This window comes from Solanum verrucosum, unplaced genomic scaffold (genome assembly GCF_900185275.1).
Source record: "Solanum verrucosum unplaced genomic scaffold, falcon-dt-bn FXZP01000052.1, whole genome shotgun sequence".
NCBI lineage: Eukaryota > Viridiplantae > Streptophyta > Magnoliopsida > Solanales > Solanaceae > Solanum > Solanum verrucosum.
In genome coordinates, this window is record NW_026020193.1 from 645,506 (window position 1) to 668,646 (window position 23,141).

A 23,141-nucleotide genomic window follows, 5' to 3' on the forward strand; every position below is an offset into this window, starting at 1 on the left:
ACACAAGAATCAACTATATTCAACTCTTCAACTCAATACGATTATCTCAAGAACTCATCAAATCCTCAACAATCAAGATTACAAATGAAACTTCACGAAAACTCATCAAGAACTCAAATCCTTCAACTTTCAAGAAAAAAATTACGCTGAAATTAACATGATTGGCATGTGGGTGAACGAACCCAACACTATGAGAACTCACATACCTCTTAGGGATTAAACCCTTGGCGAAACAACCTTCGATTCGTAAGAAAACTTGATGAACGCCTTGACTTTTCTCTTTTCTCCTCTTCTTGAACTCCTCTCAAAATCCTAAGCGAAAATTAGTTTGGAAACACTGAATCAAATCAGTTTAGACCCCTAATTATTTACTAAAAACGATTAAATCTGAAAGGGTAAAGAAAAGACCAAAATACCCCTCATATTTTCAGGTAACTTTCCTTAACCGGACAACGCGACTTTAAACGGGTATATATCTATCATATAAGCTCAAAAATTAACAAATTTGGTGGCATTGGAAAGAGGATTCCAAGACCTTTCATTTGATATCTTATGAGCCACCTAACTAATCCTGTACTGAAAGTTATGGTCGTTTGAAATTGACCCAAAACTCATAACTTATGCATAACTTGCAAAAATTTAGATTTTGCTACTTCCAATTTAGTTCTTTCTAATTTTTAGCTTTTTCAAATAGCGATGTGTTACAATATGCCACTTTGCTATGAAAATACGACAGTGAAAAGGCCAAAGCAAGATATGTTAGTGATAATGATGATCCTTCAATGCTTAGGGGTCATTTCACACCACTAGACCATGATGATTTAGTTAATCTGGAATAGTTATAGTGTATCAATGGATACACATTGTTTTTTAATTTGTACTATTTTCAAGATACATTAACTCAAGTGTTGAAGCGCTTCTCTAAAAACTTGTTTTGTTTGATTCTAAATATCAATCTATTTTGTTCCGTTAATCTCAAAATGTATATTTGTCTATATTTTTTTTAATTGTAATCATAATGTGTGTGGTAAACAATACAAATTAGGATAATTTTAAAAATTATTCGAATCAACCTATCTTCATGAATTAAAGTATCACACATTTTTATCGTTCATGATGTTATTGATACACTTAATTTATAACACTTGTAATATACATTTCTTACCTGTATAATGTTCATTATTTAATGTATCAAATATTTTTTTAACATTTTATGTTATATGTGATACATTAAAGACATGTTGTTTACAATCATGATATATCAGACACATTATTTATCAAAATTCAACAAAACTATTCATTACATGTATATTCTATCAAATTTACAAATGTTAATAATTTAATAATGTTATTAAATCATCATCAATCAGAAATGAACACAAATTTAAACATTTTTTTTGTTCTGATAAAATTTGAACTTGAAATATCATATCGACATTCATTAGAACTCATCATTTGATTAAAATATTATTTCTCAATCAGAAATAAATTGAATCAATAAAATAAAGCTAAATAGAACGACATATGAAACTTTACTCAACAAATTGCGAGCCTAGTTTATTTGAAACGGTAAGGTAATATCCTAACAAAATCTTTGTGACCAACAAAGCATGAAAACTAGATGCATTGAATATAAATAACCAATCAAAAGCAATAAAATGTCGGAAATTTCTTGAAAATCAAATGTAATATGCACACAATGGACCACTAAAAGTTGAAGTACAAGCATATAATGGTGCAAAGAGAAAAGAAGGGTACTTTCCTTGTCACCATCAACACGACTTGACTTCATTCATTCATTGTGATGAAATACAACATTCCTTCAACAGTTGTAGAAAAACTATCTAATTACTCAAATATTTTTACCATAAATACTACTTATATACATGGAGAGAGGAGAGCGAAAGAGAGAGGTGAGCGAGAGAGTCAACATGTATCTTTTGATACTATATATATACTAATTACATGCTAAAATATAGATACATAAAGAGAGGGTGAGAAAGAGAGTCAGTGTATCCCAGATACATACGAGTCACACTTGAATACAATGTATTTGAAATAAATTACACAAAATTTGACTTGCATGTATCTGAGTGTGCCAGATACATGTCTCTGGTGAAGTAAATGTGGTACAAAAGGTAATTTCAAAAATTAAAATAAAGAAACATAATTAGTTCTTAACTAGTAAGATTTGTGTTGTTTGCTCATAATATTAATATGATCCAAATTTTCTTTGTGCAAATGGATAGTGGGTCCATAACCATAAATGAGAAGAACTAAGTAATTACCTACACTTATGTTGTGTTTTTCAAGAGTAAAATTGACTAATTTTTAAAGATAAATTTGATTATATTAATTTGATGTTTTAAAATAAAAATTTAGATATTCAAAAACTCTACAAAAAGTACCGTAAATTGCAAAAACAAATTCATATCAATATGGTGAAAAATTATATTTTAAAATGTTAATCAAAGTTTATATTGTTTGGCTCTAAAAAAAACGGTGACAAGTAAAAAGGAATAGATGGGAGTATCACAAAGTATGCACTTTTGTCGAAATGTTGTATTGAAATACATACAATATATGTGTTATGTGTATATTTACTTGAATATTCGTGTTTACTCTACTCAACACACCCCAAATGTGTTTCTCCATTTATTGTTGAGGCTGGAGTTTGGTGACCTTTTCCTAATTCAAAAGTAATAATATGGACTACTAATAGCACAAGCAGATAAAAGTGCAGAGAAAAAAGAATGGTAATTTCCTTGCCACCGACAACACGACTTGACTTTATTCCTTCATTGTGATAATTACACAAACATTTCTCTTCATAAATATTAATTCACTCTATAGTTTGAAATAATTATATATTGTCTCACTAATTAATAATTTCGTACCAGATTATAAGTCAGATACACCCTCCTTCAGATATCAAGTTAGATACATGTATCAATAATACTAGATACATATATCTATGATATCAAATACATTCTAAAATATAGATACATACGGAGAAAAATGAGCGAGAGAGGAGAGAGGTGAGTGAGAGAGTCAACAATTATCTTTTGATACTAGATACATATATCTTTGACTCCTGATACATTTTGAAATACAGATACACAGGGAGAGAGGTGAGCGAGAGAGCAAAACAAAAGGCGAATGAGCTAGATAGGAGAAAGGTGAGTGAGAGTGTCATTATATCTCAAATACATGCAAATCACACTTGGCTACTGTATATCTAGATACAGAAGATAAATCAAAAACTAAAATAGATACACATATTTAGCAGGGCCGACTCAACAAGATTGGAGGCCTAAAGCGAAATTTAAGGGAGGGGGCCTAATATTTTATTTTTTCATCATATATTCTTTTATTTAAAATCTACTTTTCTAGCTTTTTTAACTGCAAAATCATTAGTTATTGTTTTATAATCGATTTGTTTTAATATTTCCTTTTCATTTGATAATATAGCTTAATCCATTCAATCTCTCTTGAGACATTGTTGATCTTAAATAAAATTTAATCAATTTTAGTTTCGAAAAACTTTTTTTGGCTGAGGCAACAGTTAGAGAAACTGTTAACATAATTCTATAAGCAATATGTGTATTTGAAAAAGAATCAAGTCTTTGATTTGATTGCGCATTTTCATTAGATCATTATCTTCTACATGTATTATTTCTCTTAGCACTTTCAATTCAAAAAATAAATCTAAACCATCAATAGCAGAATAACTATTACGTGTTAAAGTTCAAGGTTAAGACAATGTTTTTTAAATTCTCATCATCTAATGATCTCAATTTACCACTAAATAAGAAACATAAAATATTTTCATATGCTTCAATTGGTTCAAATCTATTTTGAAGTGAAAAAAATAGCTTGATCTACTATATATATATATCTTAAGTAATCAACTCTAGTTTCAAGGGACTTTGTGATTTCATTATCAATATTTTCATCAAATTATTTTTTACGAAATTCAGGTTCTATATTCACTTCATATGCAATTTCCTAAGTAGAAATCATAGCACTCATAGTACATATAAATTTTATTTTTAAAAAAAATAACATTCATAAGTAAAAAAATATATTTTAAAATGGGGCCCCAAGAGATTGCTTTACACTCTGTTTGGATCATTGTTATCCATTGTTTCATAATGTATTGTATTGTATTGTCCTCTATTGTACTATATTGTATGGTAGATACAATGTTTGGCTAGACTGTATTGTTTGTTGTTGTTTAATAACATTTTAATTGTTTGGTTTGATTGTATCGTACTGTATTATAATTTATAAATTTACTAAAATATCCTTAATTATTCTAGGGCAGGAGGTTTGACTAGAATTAAATAATACTAAGGTAAAGGGTAAAATAGTATTATGAAATATTATATAAAGATATAATTGGAAAAAGAAATTAAGTAACAATGGGAACACACCAAATCGGTTATTCCATAAAATAGGGATTTTCATTGTTACGTAACAAAGAAATTTAACAATACAATACAATATATTTTAAGTAACAATCAAAACAAACATTGTAGGTATAGTAACGATACAATACAATACAATGGGTAACAATGATCCAAACAGAGTGTTAGTGGCCTAGGGGTTAAGACGGCCCTGACATTTAGACCCTAAACTAATGAGATTTGTCTTGTTTGCTCATAATAGTAATATGGTCCAATTTTTCTTTGTGCAGATGGATATTGGCCCATAACCATAAATGTGAAAGGTACTCATATATATTCAATTGTGATGGATTCAAATTGGTAAAAAATGTATGGCTAACATCCCATTGGATTTCTGGAGCTGAAACTTCTCAGAATAATTAATGCGTTGACTAGAGTAGACATTAAGAAATTTCCTAGTAATATTATTAGTTGTTTGGAATGCTCATAGAAGCTTTCATTTTTGAATTGGTACTTGTTTATTTCTTCTTTCCTCTATATAACTAATCTGTTCATCAATTGATCTCATCCATACACTAGACTATTAATCGAATCTATGGCATCATCTTCTTCTTTTGCGAGTAATTCACAATACTGTCCTCAACGGAAGTACGATGTCTTTTTAAGTTTTAGAGGAGAAGATACTCGAAAAATTTTTACGAGTCACTTGTACCAAGATTTGGAAAATAAGGGAATATTCACCTTCTAGATGATAAAAGGCTAGAGGATGGAGATTCCATCTCAGAAGAACTTGTGAAAGCTATAGAAGAGTCTCAAGTTGCAGTAATCATTTTCTCAAAGAATTATGCTACGTCAAGGTGGTGCTTGAATGAACTAGTGAAGATAATGGAATGCAAGGAGAAAAAAATTGGACACACAGTCATACCGGTCTTCTGTTATGTGGATCCATCACATGTTCGATACCAAAGTGAGAGCTTTGCAGAAGGATTTGCCAAACACGAATCGAGGTACAAGGATGATGTTGAGGGGATGCAGAAGGTGCAAGGATGGAGGAATGCCCTAGCTGCTGCCGCAAATCTAAAGGGATATGATATCCGTGACTGGTGAGTTGAAAACACATAAACTGAAAAGAAACCATATGTGTATTGCATTATAGGACAAACCTCAAAAAATGAGTCAAAACAGAATCTTAATTATATTTTTGCATATTTCCGAATTATATATTTATATCAGTAAGAAGGAAAACTATTCTGATTGATTTATGTTTATATAACTTATTCACGATTTATGTCTCAAGTTGCTCTACTAATTTTTATTCCTGATTCTTTATCTGTATATATTAACAATATTCTTTTTTTATATATAGGATTGAATCAGACTTCATTCAGCATATTGTTAGCCAAGTTTCGTCCAAATTATGCAAGACTTCAGTATCTTATTTGCGAAATGTTGTGGGAATAGATACTCATTTAGAAAAAGTAAAATCCCTATTAGAAATGGAGATCAATGATGTTCGGATTGTTGGGATCTGGGGAATGGGTGGAGTTGGTAAAACGACAATAGCAAGGGCTATTTTTGATACAAACTCAAATCGATTTGATGGTGCTTGTTTTCTTGCGGATATTAAGGAAAACAAGTGTGGAATGCATTCTTTGCAAAATATCCTTCTCTCAGAACTATTGAGGATACAAGGTAACCACGTGAATAATAAAGAGGACGGAAAGCACATGATAGCTCATAGACTTCGGTCTAAGAAGGTTTTAGTTGTGCTTGATGACATAGATCACAATGACCATTTGGATAACCTAGCTGGAGATCTTGATTGGTTTGGCAAAGGCAGTAGGATTATTGCAACAACTAGAGATAGACATTTGATGGGAAAGAATGATGTAGTATATAAAGTGACTGCACTACTTAAACATGATGCTATTAAATTGTTCCATCAATATGCTTTCAAAGAAAAGTTCCAGGTGAATCTTTTGAGAAGCTCTCGTTGGAGGTCATTGATCATGCTAAAGGCCTTCCTTTAGCACTGAAAGTGTGGGGTTCTTTCTTACATAAGAGGGACATAATTGAGTGGAGAAGTGCTATAGAGCAAATGAAAATTAAATCCAAGTCAGAAATTGTTGAAAAACTTAAAATTAGCTACGATAGACTGGAGACCATACAACAAGACATATTTCTAGATATAGCATGCTTCTTACGAGGGAAGGGAAAAAAATACATCATGAAAATTCTTGAGAGTTGTTATTCTGGAGCAAATATTGAATTGAGTGTCCTAATTGACAAATCTCTTGTGTTCGTCGACGACTATGATATGATTCAGATGCATGACTTAATACGAGATATGGGTAAATATATAGTGAATATGCAAAAGGATCCAGGTGAACGTAGCAGACTATGGGACATGAAAGATTTGGAAGAAGTACTGTTGGTCAACAATACAGTAAGTAGACTAAACAACACAATAATATTCAATTTCTAGTTTTCATTTATCAAAATTCATTTATGTTATGTTATCAAGCCACGAATTAGTCTAGTAGCAGCTTAATATGTTTAATCTAACTTTTATTCTTTGGATTAACCTGAAATTTGATTGATACTTCGTACAGAATAACTCAATTAATAATCTTTTTAGATAATATTACCCAACTATTTATTTTGAGTAACATTTTGTAAATAAAAATTCTCAAATGGAAAAAATACAAGTAAGGAGGGGCAAAAAATACAAGCTAATTGTACAAAGCATTTCTCTTGAGCAACATATTCTTGAGAAGGGCCTAACTAATATTGTACCCTATTTTTTTTTTAATGATTGCTTTTCAAGAACTTCAAGTGCAATTATAAATAATTCAAAACATTCCAAAAAAATTGCATGCAAGGAGTAAGAAAATAGAGATATTGATAAGCGTAGTTTACATGACATCTGAAGTTATAATTTGTGGGTTGTGATCTTTTTATCAGGGGACAGTGGCAGTGGAAGTAATCTGGTATAGGAATATTCGAAATCTATGGTTTAGCAAAGACGCAATGAAAAATATGAAAAGACTTAGGATATTATATATAAGTGACTATGAAAGTCACGAATGGCTCCAAGGTTATAACTGTGAGAGTGATTCGGAAGACAACCTTTCCCATGATTCCTATGATTCCAATTGGCATGATGGTTTCATTCAGTACCTGCCCAACAACTTGCGTTGGCTTACCTGGTATCACTATCCTTGGAAGTCATTGCCAGAAAATTTTAAACCGCAAAGGCTTGTTCATCTTGACCTCCAGCATAGTTTGTTGCATGAATTATGGACGAAAAGAAAGGTACAACTTTATTTGAAATACTTTTTATTTTTGCAGAATACTAAAACTCCCCTAAATTTGGCACGGTTTATTTAGTGTAGACATAAAAAAATTTCCGACGAAGGGTGTCCAATTGGACACCCTGACCACCACCATGTATATATATAATTATTTCTTTTTAAGTTTTGAACCAAAATTTTAAAATACATGCTGAAATAAATAGCCATAGCATCTTAAGAGGAAATAAAAAGAAAACATTGATGGAACGCTAATTGTTTTTTATTTGGATAAACAAAATGAAATTTTAGTCAACTGTCAAGTTTAACGTGTTTTAGTTATTCTACCTTTTACATAGTTTATGAACATGTATTTTCCATAAAAAAATAAAAACAATTTCTAATTTCCCACAAAATATTTTGTTGACTCTCATAATCTAAAGCATTAAATTAAACAATTTCCTTGTGTGTTTTGAATAGATACTTTTGCCGTCTCTACGAAGGCTAGATCTCCGGTACTCTAAATGCTTGATGGAAACACCAGATTTCACCGGGATGCCAAATTTGGAGTATTTGAATTTGAGTGGATGTGAGAGTCTTAAAGAGGTTCACCATTCCCTGGGATGTTCCAGAAAACTCATCTCTTTAAAGTTGTATGATTGTATAAACCTTGAGAGGTTTCCATGTTTAAACGTGCAATCTCTTGAAAAACTATGTCTAATGAGTTGCTGTAGTTTAGAGAAATTTCCAGAATTCCTTGGAAGACTGAAGCTGAAGTTAGACATTTCTCAGAGAAGAGGCTCCAAGATAAGGAGTGATTTGCCTACAGTGCTAGATTTGAGTAATTTCAAAAACCTTGTAGCTTTTCCAAGCAGCATTGGCATGTTGAAAAGCTTGGTGAAGTTATATCTATCGTATTGCTCTAAGTTTGAAAGCCTTTCAGAAGGGATAGGGGATTTAGAAAACTTGGAGGAGCTTTATGCCGACTATACTCTAATCTCACAACCTCCATCTTCCATTATCCGGCTGAACAAACTTAAATCATTGAGTTTTGCAAAAAAAAAAAACAGGAGGAGGTCTCGTAGATGGAGTGTTCTTTGTTTTCCCTCACGTGAATGAAGGGTTACACTCATTGGAAAAGCTAGATCTCCGTTACTGCAATTTAACAGATGGAGGACTTCCGGAAGACATTGGATGTTTATCCTCATTGAAAGAGTTGCATCTCCAGGGAAATACTTTTGAGCATTTGCCTCTAAGCATAGCCCAACTTGGTTCTCTTCGATCCTTGGACTTATCAGAGTGCAGGAGGCTTAAAAAGTTTCTAGGTGTTAATGTGGCTGAAGGGTTACCCTCGTTGGAAAATCTGAATCTCAGTTACTGCAATATAATAGATGGAGGACTTCCAGAAGACATTGGATGCTTATCCTCTTTGAAAGAATTGAATCTCCAGGGAAATAATTTTGAGCATTTGCCTCGAAGCATAGCACAACTTGGTGCTCTTCAAACCTTGCACTTATCAGATTGTCATATGGCTCTGAAAAATATTCCTAATTTACCACAGAGGGTGATATTCACGCCACTGCCATATGGCTCTGAAAAGTACAATGATTTGATTCCTATTACGTTTGCCCGTGCCATGTTTCAGAATATCTCTGATTCACATTCCTTGTCATTAAGAATGTTTACCATTGAGCATGCTGGGAATAAAATCCCTAGTTGGTTCCACCATCGGGGGACAGATAAAAGTGTATCAGTCAATTTGCCTGAAAATTGGTACACATGTGATAACTTCTTGGGATTTGTTGTATGTTATTATGACAGATTAGTTGAAACCACAGCTCACTTGATTCCCTTATGCAATCGGATGCCGTGGATGATCCAGAAGTTATCCGTAAGCAATCATTCAAAGTGCTATAAATCTTATCTTGATGAACGATCTGCTATTCATTTATTCTTTGTACCTCTTGCTGGCGTATGGGATACATCTAAGGCAAATGGAAAAACACCAAATTACTATGGATTTATTGGTGTAACTTTTTCTGGACAAATTAAGAATTACGGATTTCATTTGTTGTATAAAGATGAACTAGAGCATGAGGCGTTGTTACAAATGAGGGGAGATAATGATGAACCAACAGAGCACTCCATTTGGACAAGGAGGAACAGATATGATGATAGTGAACACCATAATGAAGCCAGTTGCTCGTCTTCTAAGAAACAAAGGTCTGGTACTACTGTTGATGTGCCAGTTAATCCAGAAACTTTGCAGCTCTTTCCGACAAGTCCTGGATTTTCGCTTAAATAAAGGTATATATAACTCATGATTTGGTAGTGAAATTGTGTTCTCTCTCTCTTTTTATGTAATTCTCTCCTGTTAGCTACAAATTAAAGTGTTCTTCCATAACCAATACATTTTTATTTTCATTCTTAGTCACCAAATTAGTGCCAGAAAGTGCAGGCAACACTAACAGTCCAAGACTGGGAATCTAAGGGGTTAAGAAGGAACTTTGCATGTTGAATATGAAATGGTAAGTAATAAGAGATGTAATTGCATCTTTATTGATCCTCAAGTAAAGCAACCTTCTGGAAATGTGTGTTTGAGAATCCCCGAGCTATTTTAATTCTCCTTAAAGTTTTGAATTAATATTCGTTCGATGGATATTTTGTCTTTGAATTAAGTTTCTAAGTTCCAAGACGAAATGAATATAGAAATGTGTATTAGAACGGATCAATTGGGGGAGTTAATTGAATGGATGGAGTAATTGATCCCTTGATCATGTCTTTCTGCAGATGCATACCCAACCGATATCGAGATTTCACCGTGTTATCACTTGAAGGTGTTATAAGTTCATAGAGAAAATGCAAAGTGTTATTCCCAAAGGTAGGTTCCATGACTTTAAACTTACTACTCGTTCAGTTTGATGCTCTTGCTAATTGTTATATTCGGGGAAATTGCTGCTTTAAAAACAAAAACTTTATGTGGGATGCGTCAGTTTAAATACTTCTGCATCAAACATTTTCATGTCGAAAGGTATTGATCATGCTCTAACTTTAGCTATACACTTTTGTAAGTATTGCTCTGTCAGATTGTTATATTAGCAGAAATCTCTTTTTAAATGTAAATATCTCTTTTGTTATGGCAGGTAAGTTGGGAATAAGATGAAACAATCAAAGATGCAGCACAGCTTGAGACGGTGGGGGAAGCTGGAGTGAAGTTGAGGTTCGTCTCCCTCGTGATCTCTTTCAGTTCTCTTGTAATTCTTTTGTAGGAAAATGTGAAATAATGTGGATTAGGAATACAAGATACTTTTTATCTTACTGTCTGCTCTCTAGCTTGTTGACTTGTGATCTTTATGAAAGTAATAAGTAGCAGCTGTATCTCGATTACTTATATAAGTGGTTTGTAACAAGTTTCACTCTTTTGGTTTTTGATTACTTTTGCAGTGCAAACTGGGACCATGGTACTTTTAGAACAACGCTGGTAACTCTGCCTGTGAAGGACACATGTTTCCTCTGTTTGTAACAGAACAACTAGTAATTTGTTGTTTCAGAATATCTCATCATTGCGGCGTGACATTTCTGCTTCAGTCACTAAGAGTGTTTACCACAAGGGGGAATGTTGCAAGTTGGTTCCACCATCCGGGAATTGGTAGAATTAATTGTATCAGTCAATTTGCCTGAAAATTGGTACGTTAGTTAAAACTTCTTGGGATGACCCAGGAACTTGCCTAATCTTACCATTCAGAATGTGATACAAAGTTCTCCAACCATTCAGATTTTGAAACAGAATTATCCGACCATTCGGAATGTGATACAGAATTATCCGACCATTCAGAATTTGATATAGAATTTACTATTAATATTTTCTTGGTACCTTTTGCTGTCTCCGCTCTATAAAACAAAGGTCACCTGTGAATCTGCAGCCACAAGATTAGGCATAGTATGTAGAGCTGTTCTTAATCGACTCCTCATTTGATCCGATCTCCAAGGGAGAAAGTTAGAGGGAAAACGTCTGTATGGAGTATGCCTGGAGATTTTTAAAGTTGTTAATGTAACATTAGATTAGGTCACACAAATCATCGTCTTTTGTTGTCACGTGATTGAGTAGCTCACAAGTTCTTATTATATATTTTATCTGACAAAAAATTATGTATATGAAGTCTTGAATATCCTTGAAGTCGTGGATATTGTCAACAGAGAAGGGACTCATCGAGCTGCAACGATACAGTAAGGAGCGCACAACTCTCAGCATTTAATTACATTTAACTACTGAAATCTATGGAAATCAACCTCTAGTAATTCGTGGTCGGGGTGCTTTTACAGCTGGTGGAGTATTTTGTTTTTCTAGTACCTCTAGTTTCAGATTTTGACTTTGTTTATGATTTTCCGAAAGGTATATAACTGCTGATCCACGGCAACAAAATTTACTAATAGTTCATTTTTAAGCCCTCTGATTGTTACATTTGGGGGAATCTCTGTGTTTTAACATTTAAATAGAAATATCTCTCTCTTATTATCGTAGGGAGTTGGGTAAAAAATGAAACAATTGACGTGAGACATTGGAGGAAGCTGGAGTACGAGGTCATGAAATTGAGGTTTATCTCTCCCTCGTGATCTCTTTCAGTTCTCTTATACTTCTTTTAAAGGAAAATCTGAAACATTGTGGATTAGGAATACAGATCTTTTTATCTTACTGTCTGTTGTCTAGCTTGTTGACTTCAAACTTTATGAATGAAATAAGTAATGTCTATGTTTTACTGTATGCAGTGCAAACTGGGAGTTTCGCGTAACACTGCATATGAAGGGCACGTGTTTCCTCTGCCTGAGAAAGAGATTCACGAAAGAACTTGGGTATAAAATAATCTGTTCTCTTATATATTAGTAAAGGTGACACGACACCTTTCTTACACTAGAATACCACGTTTCGTTAAAAAATAAAATCACATATTAACATTTGCTAATGAGTTGCCTGTCAAAATCCCAATTGCAGATGAGCATTGGAACTATTAGTAAGTCACCTCACATCACAAAGCTAGCGAAGCAAAGGGAACTATTTGCAGGAATCAAACGTACACCCGGTGGTAGAGCAGCTATTCCACTGGAGTCGGAGTTGGAGTTGTGTGACATAATAGAGAATTAGAATCAGAGTTGTCAAAAGAGATGAGCATATATATCTTTTGCAATCAGAAACATTGAATTGATTGTATTTTCTCTTGTTTTTTAACTAGTTCTCGAACCCGTGTATTCTATGCTAATTAGTACAATTTTTTAAAAAATAATAGAGAAGGGAATGAAGAGATTGACCAGATGTGAGAATTCCAAAAAATGACCAAGCAAAATAAGTCACATAATACAAAACAAAGTCCGACCAAGCCATGAACATAACTCAACCATTAGAAGCAGGACTTGGAAAAATATTTGAATAGGATGGGATATTTGTAAACGTGGAATGGAATGGGTTCTAGGAAATGGATCATCAACATCATTTTGGCTAGACAGATGGCTCCCAAACAATAGAACAATTAGGGATATGATTCATGGTCCTCGTTCTCTCAATAGGAATAGACATAAATAAAAATTGTTTTTACTGCAATATACCAGAAACCACAAAACGTATTTTTCTAGAATGCCCCAACGTAAGAAAGCTTTGGGAAAATATGGGAAACATTTACACCATTAACAAGTTCATCAACAACCCTGATAAGCATTGGTTGGACTTTCTAAAAGACCTTAGCATCACGATCAAAAAGCAATTACAATGGTGTGATGCTTTTCCTTTTTACATGTGGACAGGGGCGGCTCAACATAATTTGTGGCCTAAAGCGAAATTTTTATTAGAGGCCTAAAATCTATATAAATTTTATCTATATCTATTTATTTTTCTAAATTTCTAGACGTAAATTACTATTTAATATCTTTTATATAAATGATTTTTCAAACACTTTTTTTTTAATTATTAGTTTTAAGTAAGAATTTATCAATTCAACATTGAAAAACATCCTTTTATTGAGACAATTATTATATGAATTATTAACACAATTTTATAAGTAATAAGTTGATAAACTTTAAAGATAAGAGTTAGAATCATAGAATTTGATTCAAAAAGTTGATAACTTGGTATACCTACTTTAATATGAAAATTAACAAATAAATTAAAAAAAAGAATTTGTAATGCACTTTGTTCAACCCTTTTCGACTATTGATTCATATTTTTGAGAGTGTATTACTCTAACTATCAAAGATTTGAAGAAATAGAGTGCAAAAAGAGTTACAAAGGATAAATAATGTGAGTGTTAACGAAGAAAATGTAAGAACCCAAAACAATGTTTCCTTAATTTCTTCTATTTGAATGCGGTTAAAATACATAATTTTTTATTTATAAAAATTTGAGGCCCCCAAAAATTGGGGGCCTAAGGCCAATGCCTAAAATTTTATAGGCAAGAGCCGGCCCTGCATGTGGAATATTTGGTTGTCCAAAAATGATAACTATCTAACACAAAAAATAACATTCAAATGAATACTCCTTTTAACCATGCTATGGAGTACATGTATTTAACTGGGAAAACTCAGAAAGTGAACAAACCCAAAATTGTTCATGTACAATGGAAACCTCAAACCCCCATCCAATGGATACAAGTTGAATATTGATGGCTGGCTCATCTTATGGAAACCCAGGAAAGGGAGGAATTGGAGGAGTAATCAGAGACAAAGACGGCAACTAGATTGTTGGATATATGGGTGACATATATGACACAACGGCCACCAAAGCTAAAATTATGGCGCTGCTAAAAGGCCTTGATATTGGTCTCTCAAATGGGTTAATGCCATTGTAAATCAATATGGACTCCATAGACGTCATTAATTTGATTGCAACTAACCACCCATCTTAAATCAATATTTTGAATTATTGCAGGGCATTGCTTCACCAACTAGGGAACCCCTTCATCCAGCACAACTTTCGAGAAGAAAATCAAGTAGCAGACACATTAGCCAAAGACGTATCTAAGATGCAACAAGCAAACTCTTTTGTGCAATAGATAGTTCCACATTATTTTGTACTTAGTAAGGTGGAAGCAGATAAAGTAGGAACTCTTTTTGTTCGGTTGAAAAGGGCTCCAATAGATCCTCGAAATTGTAATAACAATGAAGCTCCCACTCCCTTGTAATAATGCATATTAGTTTCTATTAATATATTATCTCCATTTTACGGAAAAAAAAAGTCACATAATACAAAATAAAGTCTGGAGATGAAAAATGCAAGAAATGAACAACAAAGAACAAAAGAGAACAAAAACTATTAGGAACAAAACAAAGGTCTAAGAAACTAATATAAAAAGAATATACCTTTGTTGCCAAAAATGTGAAGAATACACCAAATATTGAGTATTTTAAAAAAGAAGCATATAATAATTTGACAATGGTGCAAAGACTAAAACTATTGATTTTGTAGAAGGTAAAAGAATATGAAAAGTCCACAAGCATAGGACTAAGGAGATTGCTTCAGTAAAGGTGTAGTTGAAATAATGCTCAATTGGAGAAGCGACTTGGAAGACAGAGTCTGACATGCGTACTAAATATCCTTAGTTTTTCAAGGCTTCAAGTACTTTCGTTTACATTATGTTTGAGGACGGATATAGTTTTTAGTGGTGGATAATGAAATGACTAGGAAGGTTATTTTTGGAATTTTGTAATATTACCATTTTACCCCTTCCGATAGTTGCCCCAAGTCATTTCTGATTGGTATGTGAAATTGGTTTCGAAATTTGAGTAATAGATTGTGATTTTTGAAAGTTTTGAGTTTTTAAAGGCTTAAGTTGTTAAAAAGTAGTTTTTGGTGTCAAATAGAGTTTCAAGTCTCAGAATGGAATTTCGTCAATTCTATCAGTTCCGAAATGCAGAATTTGGTCGGGCAGAGTTGTTGGTTTCAAATTTGAAGTTTTTTGTGGATTTGAGATTTTAAGTTGGAAATTTATGAAATTTTAGCCTTTGAGTTGACTTTGGTCAACATTCAGAGTTTGGATGCTTGAATCGGATTTTCACTAGTCCCATAGGATTTGGGGGATGATTATAGGCCTAGGAGAAGTCTTGGTTGATTTTTTAGAGGTTCCGAGCTTAGTTTGGATTTTTTAGACGTTATGTTAGTTTATTGCAATTTTCACGTGTTTCGAGTCAAGGATACCTTGGATTCGTGTTTCGATGATTTTGTTGAGCCTGGAACGCTGAGTTTAGTTGGGTAGCATATCTAGTTTGTGTACTCAGGGTTCTGATTGTATCCTGAGGGTCCATTTGGAATATTTGTGTTGGCTGATGGTTTCTGGTGCTTGCAGGCCTCGCGTTCGCGAAGGGTCTTCTCTCTCGCGAGGGTCGCGTTATTGAAGACCGATCGCATTTGCAAAGGGTCAGAGGTTTGACCCTCACTTTCGTGAAGGTTTTCTCACGTTTGTGACCTTTGCATAAGCGAACGCCGGTTCACAAAAGCGAGGCTAGACATTCTTTCAAGGATCGTGTTAGCAATCTGATGGTCGCATTCGCGCGAACGCAAACATAAGTTTGCTTTTGCGAGACTTGAGAGGGTTTTTGGTCTAAAATTTTGGGGTTTTCCCTCATTTTCCATTTTTTAGCTTTGAGGACTCGGTTAAGGCGATTCCAAGTGGGTTTTCAAGATAAATCATTTGGGTGATGAATTTTAATTTCCCTTCGGTATTATTCCATGATTATGGCAAGATTTTTCAACTTAAATTGCTATTTTGAATTCAAACCTTGGATTTTTTTTTATTAACTTGAACTTTTTAAAAAATGGTGATTATGAATTGAATACAACTCTGTTTTCGAAATGGCTTTCACCAATGGATTCCAAATGCTTTGAATAACATATTTATGTAAAAAAAATTCAGAATCAAATCTTATTTTCGAAATCAAGTTTTTGAGTCGATTTGGCCCGTTTACTCAAATTGCTTGATATGGGTGTTGTTAGTTCTAGAATCTCATTATGAATACTTCGTTAACTAGATTGTGTTGGTTTGGATATCGTTCGGAAGGTAAAAGCTCAAGTTTTGAATTGAATTGTGATTGATTAAGGTAAGTGAACTTCTAAACCTTGCTAAAGCTTGTAGAATCTTGAACCCTCTTTCTTGTATGTGTTGGGGAGTAATGAGAATGAGGCGATGGGTAATTGCTCAAAAGGAATAATCTTAATGATAGAAATGAGGTTAATGAAAAAAGCAATGTATTGATAATGGTGTATTGTGTATTGTGAATTGCCTTTGAGTGTTGATATTTATTCAGTAATTGATGTGATACTTTGATAGTATTGGTGTGGATGTGAATTGCTTGTGATTGTCATCTCTTCACTATTGTGTGAACATGCTTATTTGCATTGGTTCTGTATACTGTTAGGAGATATATTGTGTTGATGTTGAAGTCATTGCTAACAAGTGTTATTGATGCCGATGTCATTACCGACGAGTGTTATTGATGCCGAGGTCATTGCCGGCTAATGTTATTGATGTAGAGGTCCTTTACGGCGAGTGTAATTGATGTCAAGGTCATTATCAGCGAGTGTTATTGATGCTGAGGTATTTGCCAGTGAGAACATGGACTATGTGTGTTCCCCATTTGTCCTAATTGATAATTGTAATAGATAAACTTGATTTTTGAGATTGGTGACATTGACTATTCTGATTGATGACTTTATCAATTGTAATAGATAAACTTGATTTTTGAGATTGGTGACATTAACTATTCTGATTGATGACTTTGGTACTTGTGATTGATGAACTTGACCCTTGTGATTTGATGAAATGTAATTTGTTGGACTGTGACTTTGAAACCTTGTGAACTACTGTGAACTATTAGGTTGGGCCGATTTTTGTGCAGGTTGTAGTTGTGGCGGTTTGATTGGGATGAAAGGAGTTCTTGTTTTCTAGCTAGTTTTACCTTGTGTTTAGTGGTTGCTTGCTGGATACTGTGTTGTTTGGTACTCACTTGCTTCTATACCTATGTAGGTTCCGAGCACGGATCTGTGTGATAACCCTTCTTCTGTCTACATCTGAGGCTTCCTGCGGATACTTGAGAGGTAGTTGTTTGTCATCCCAGCAGACCCTCTTGTTCCTTATTTATGTTGTTGTTCTATTCGAGAGACAAGACATTTGAGACTTGTAATTATCTTTCCAACTTTGTTATTATACATTAGTGACTTGTACATGTGACACCTAGGTTTTGGAGGTATTTGAGAATGACTAAGTTTTCCGCGCTTATGTTATTGTTAGTTTTTCCGCATTTTCTTTCTTGTTGCTGGATTCAGGCTGACTTGTCTTGGTGGGATAAACGAGTGTCATCTCTGTTTTTGGATCGTGACAAAGACACTTTCTCCCCCTTTGGCATAATCAAAAAGAAAAGAAAATAGCACATGACCATGAGATAAAACAAGCACTAGCAGATAATAACGCATAGTCAGGAAGGCAAAGAACCTCAATATACAGAGCCCAAGATGTTTTAGAAGGGACAGACCCTCCAATTTTTGCAACATTTTCATCAACTTCCATCCGCTTTACTAGTTGCAGTATGGATGACTTCCCATTGAAGTGTGATAGTTCTTCCAACAAAATCCTCCCATCAAAAGAATGTGGTCAACGACTAAAATTAGACGAACCAACACCTCTAAGTTTTGGCAATTTCACGGACTTTGCCAATCATATCTTGAAAGACAATATGACGATAATTGTGATCATATCGTATCTTGAATGATAACATGACGATTTTTGTGATCAAACTCTTCACCCCAGTTGTCAAGATTTTCTCGCATGACACTGTAGGAAGAATGCGTCAAATGACAGGTATGTACAAGTGTAAAATTTGAGATGGAGTGATTTGGTATGAGTTTGATCGTATTCAAGTCTGTCGCGGACTTTTTTACATCAACATGATCATGTAAAAAAGAACCCAAGTAAAACATTCTCCAACCTTAATTATCTAAAAAAGTCACATCAATCAATCAATTATACCTTAAATTTCACACCAGTTGGCCATAAACATGAGAACACATCAAAAGAAAAAAATATGCGGTACTTAGAATTTCCAGTACAAAGCAATTTTAATATATTATAATGGAAGTTCACCGTGGCAAAGAAGAAAAAAGATTAAAATACAATTGATAACAAACCAAGAACCTGAAAATGTAGAAAGAATTTCTTCGTGAGAGTTTCCCAGAATTGGTATGAGAAGGGGAGCAGTTCTCAAATCATATGTGCCTAGTAAAAGCTAAGAGAACTAATATGCCAAAACCCTCTTAGCCAGCCATCTTAGTCAAGCGGTGTACGGTACTTCTCGCCACCCTATTACCAGGATCAATTTTCATAACAGTTCTGAGGTCTTCCGCCCCAAGCTTGTACTTCTCCATACTCTCATACAACAGAGCACGCTGCACAAGGACAGAAACATTTTTGCCATCTTGTTCTAGCACCTGCACAACAAAATGCAGCAATAAGTCTTTATTCTTATGATAACATATTGAATAAAGTGAATTCACAAGAGTTCTCAGCCGTGATCTGGCAATGTGTTCGCATCTAAATTAACCAGAGTAATCCACATACAGATTGTTACTGTAAGATTATTTTTTTCCAGAGAACTTTTTGGTCAGACTTTCTCCAGTTACTTTTTTTGAACTCCTTTTTTTTGGGGAGGAGCTCCTCTTGTATTATTCATAAAATATTCATACATATAACTTACCACAGAAGATTGACAAAAACAAAAATTACTTCAGAGAAGGTCTTCTACTGTTCCTTTCAAGATGCATCAAGAAAATAATTGATGCATATCCTGAAGCTAACCCAAGACAACTGGATCCTTCAAGTAGACCCTTTACGAGGAAAAAACTAAGAAAGTACAAGAACTCCGAAGGTTTAGCTCAAGGAATCCTGAAGCATGACTTTAAAAACGATGGGGAATCAAACAAGGAAATGATAACAGTAAATTTTATTCAATTCATTTTCCCTTGGAGACTAACTATTATTAGAGACAAGCTAAGAATGCATTCTGTCTAGCAACCTAAGTTGCGCGGAGTCTTCACTTTCGATGCGCACCGGTGTCAGACTCTCTAAAATACACTACTTTTGGAGATTCTGACACGCACCCTTAAACAAAATGCATTAAACCTAAATTTTGATCGTAAGTAAACACGTTCCATCTGTCATTTCCTAGCCACATAGTATGGATTGCTTTGGCAATAACAAGGCAATATGTATGGGGGTGGAATGTAGCCTCTAGCTGGCCATTAATGGGGAGTCCTACAGGACTAAACAATCCCCCATTTGACGGCCTAATATATCACATCTTGGGTTTAGGACTGAAAGAAACCATTTTACCTAGATTCTCTCCCCTTCACACACCACTTACCTCCAAACCCTCTGTTCCTTGTTGTTAAGCTTTTTTTTTTTGTGGATGCTCACTTTCTAATTTATTTTGCTTCGTATATGTTGATCACATGTATGACTGTCGAACTAATTTCTTCTAATTCATTATGGCTAGTTACTTGGCACATCAGTATTGATCATTTTTCAAAAGAATAATTTGATATTTCTATAAATGATATGGTGTAAATATGATACATCAATTTCCACATCTGCACTTTATATCTTCTAGAGTCCTTAATCTGAATTATTAGTTTAAAAACCGTCCATGTAAAGATATCGTTTGACAAGTAAATGCATCAAGATGAAGTATGTCTGCAATGATCATCCTTAAAAAATGAAGTATGTCTGCAATGACATGACGAACACACAGTGGTAGTGTTTTATGTATGCACCATCTGGGTTTGAATTATTATCTAATACCTATGACTTTGTTAGTACCATAAGTGCTATAAGATGATATATGCCATGAAGATGCCGAAAGAGCCAAGATTATACATCACAGACAATCAAAACCAAATGCGAAATGTATAAAATAAGAAGAGAACACTGCTTATGTCACTTTATCACCTTTTGTTTCATTGATATTCAGTCAAATTGTACTCAGCTTTACAAAAGAAAATATGGGGGCATGCATTTAGTGTCTACCACATTCCCATAAATGAGAAAATACTCTTCTGAAACTAGGATTACATTGAAGCTAGTTTGTGATAGCTAGCCTAACTTACAGTGCAGAGAGGAGTCTGTAAATATTTCTTTAAGTATTTCATAAAACGAGGTGCAAAATCTTCCATGAAATGCCATTAACGTGCATTAAAAATAAATGACCACAAATTAATATCTAAAAGATAATAAAGGTCTTCGTGTAACTAACAAAGCATGGTTAATGATCATACCTTTGTGCAGTCAGCCACAGCCTTCTTGTATTCTCCTACCTCTTTGTAACATGAGGCCCTACTTGACAGAACCTCCATTACACCAGCTTCATCACCGGCCTTCTCGAGAAGAATGACGGCCCACGACAACCATTTTATGGCATCACCATATTGTCCCTGCTTGTGATTATCCATTCCCTTGTTCTTCGCTGCAGAAGCACTGACACCAGAAGGTGGTGGTGGAAGCCCTTCAATTTCAGTTGTTCCACTGCTATCGTTAGCAGCCACAAATTCTGATTCAAACCCCCAATCATCACCCCCTGTAAACTGCTGGTTCTCACTCACTCCAGCAGCTTCTCCAGATGAAGCATTAGTTGATGAAAAAAGCGAATCAAAATCACCCACACCTGAAGATTGAGTAGTAGATGGTTGACTCTGAGTATTAGTGAATCCGAAATCATCAACTTTGGAATAAGCACCACCCGAATTCAACCCAGTTGAAGCATTAATATTACTTGTAGGAAACGGATCTGCTGGAAATTCTGATCCACCTGATTTAGTAGCATTTTGGAAATTTCCAAACATATCATCCCCTGAACTATTATTCTTAGTTTCTTTACTACTCGACTTCATATTAGGCCCGGGCTTAGACGAAAAATCAACCAGCGAACCAAAAGGGTCCTTATTGACACCCATACCTCCTCCAACTCCACTTCCAGCCATATTTTTCAATGATGTACCTCCAAGATTAGGGATTTTACTATTACCACCACTCTGATTCACACTGGCACTAAAATTATAAGCATTATAAGCACCAGCACTACCGCTACCAGAATTTCCAGCTGAACCCCAGCTACCACCAGTTTTCACAGAATTGCCGCTCTTTGGCAGATTATCAGCCATACCACTCATAGAGAACGCGCTCTTGTTAGCAGTTGGGGCAGCATTTTTTAACGGGGCATTGCTATTACTCTTATTTCCTCCCAATGCTGAGCTCACCAAATCACCAAACAAATTAGGGTTTTTGTTAGCTATCCCAACACTTGAGGCTACATTGCTAGTGGTCGAAGGAGTTGAAGATCCCCAACTCTTCCCAAATATATCACCAGCCATTGAATTCGGTCCAGATGACGACCCTACTGGTTGGTGAGTCCATGTTGATTTGTTCGGTTGAGTCCATGAAGATCCAGAATTTGGTTTTGATTGCGTTGATGAATATGTATAGGATGATGAAGAAGAAGAAGAATACGACGACGTTTTATTCTTCTGATCATTAAGAGATCGAGATCGACCAGAGTTCAAACCCAGATCAAAATCGAAATTATTGACAGAAGAACCTGATTTCCCGTAATTTGAATTCATATTTTCGTCTGAATGTCTGGGAAATTAAACTAAAGCCCTTGTATATTAGTTGAAATTATTTTAGTCCACAGATCGGGAATTATGGCGGAATCGTAGATCAGAGAAAAAGGAATTAGATCTGATTAAATTCTGAAACGTACCTGATGATAATGAAAACTACAATAAGAAAAGAATGATAATTCAGATACCGGAAAGATAGGTTGCTGATGCTAAATTGAAGCTCCGGCGAGATGATAATCGGAGCTCAGATCGGAGAATGAACCGACACGGCGGAGGTGGAAGAAAGGGAAATGCCGAAAATGTTGGGTAATTAAAAGGAATATAGAATTTATTGCCCTGAGGGAGATTCATTTTAGTTTTTTCTTTATTTGCTTTCTATTTTTAAGTTTTTTTTGCAAACCGTAATATTTTAATATATTTGCATAATTTATAACCATTTGACTGTCACCTCAAAATTGGTTTCATTTTAGTTGAGTCGTCAAATATTAGAACATGAGTCAAATATTAGAACTGCAATAAAGATGAAAAAATCCAAAATATTACTATTTGATAAATTGTTTGCCTAAAGGAGTTTTTTTTTTTTTTTTTCACATTTGGTGTCCGGAGACCACATTGTAACTCCGATTAAATTTGAACCGCGCACGGCATGACCCATCTTAAGTAGCTAAGTTTCCAAAGGTGAACACCCCCTGTCCTTTATAGTATAGTCGTAAAGGACTTCTCAGAAAAGTAAGGAATTAGGCATTCGAAAGACCAACCACTATCTCATAGGCATTTTGATGGTAAAACTGACGACTA

The 23,141-nt window shown here is 34.4% G+C and overlaps 1 protein-coding gene and 1 pseudogene across 1 annotated transcript; one reads left to right on the plus strand and one right to left on the minus strand.

The window, feature by feature from the left end:
- The first annotated feature begins 4,997 nt into the window (after positions 1 to 4,997).
- LOC125829447 (TMV resistance protein N-like) lies at positions 4,998 to 10,004 on the plus strand (annotated as a pseudogene).
- An 8,676-nt stretch (positions 10,005 to 18,680) lies between these two features.
- Positions 18,681 to 22,674, minus strand: LOC125829414 (uncharacterized). Its single transcript, XM_049508636.1, has 2 exons — positions 21,003 to 22,674; positions 18,681 to 19,160 (listed from the first exon to the last, which is right to left on the minus strand). The coding sequence occupies exons 1-2, from the start codon at positions 22,341 to 22,343 to the stop codon at positions 18,987 to 18,989; spliced, it is 1,515 nt and encodes a 504-aa protein (XP_049364593.1). The 5' UTR covers positions 22,344 to 22,674; the 3' UTR covers positions 18,681 to 18,986.
- Positions 22,675 to 23,141: the final 467 nt, after the last annotated feature.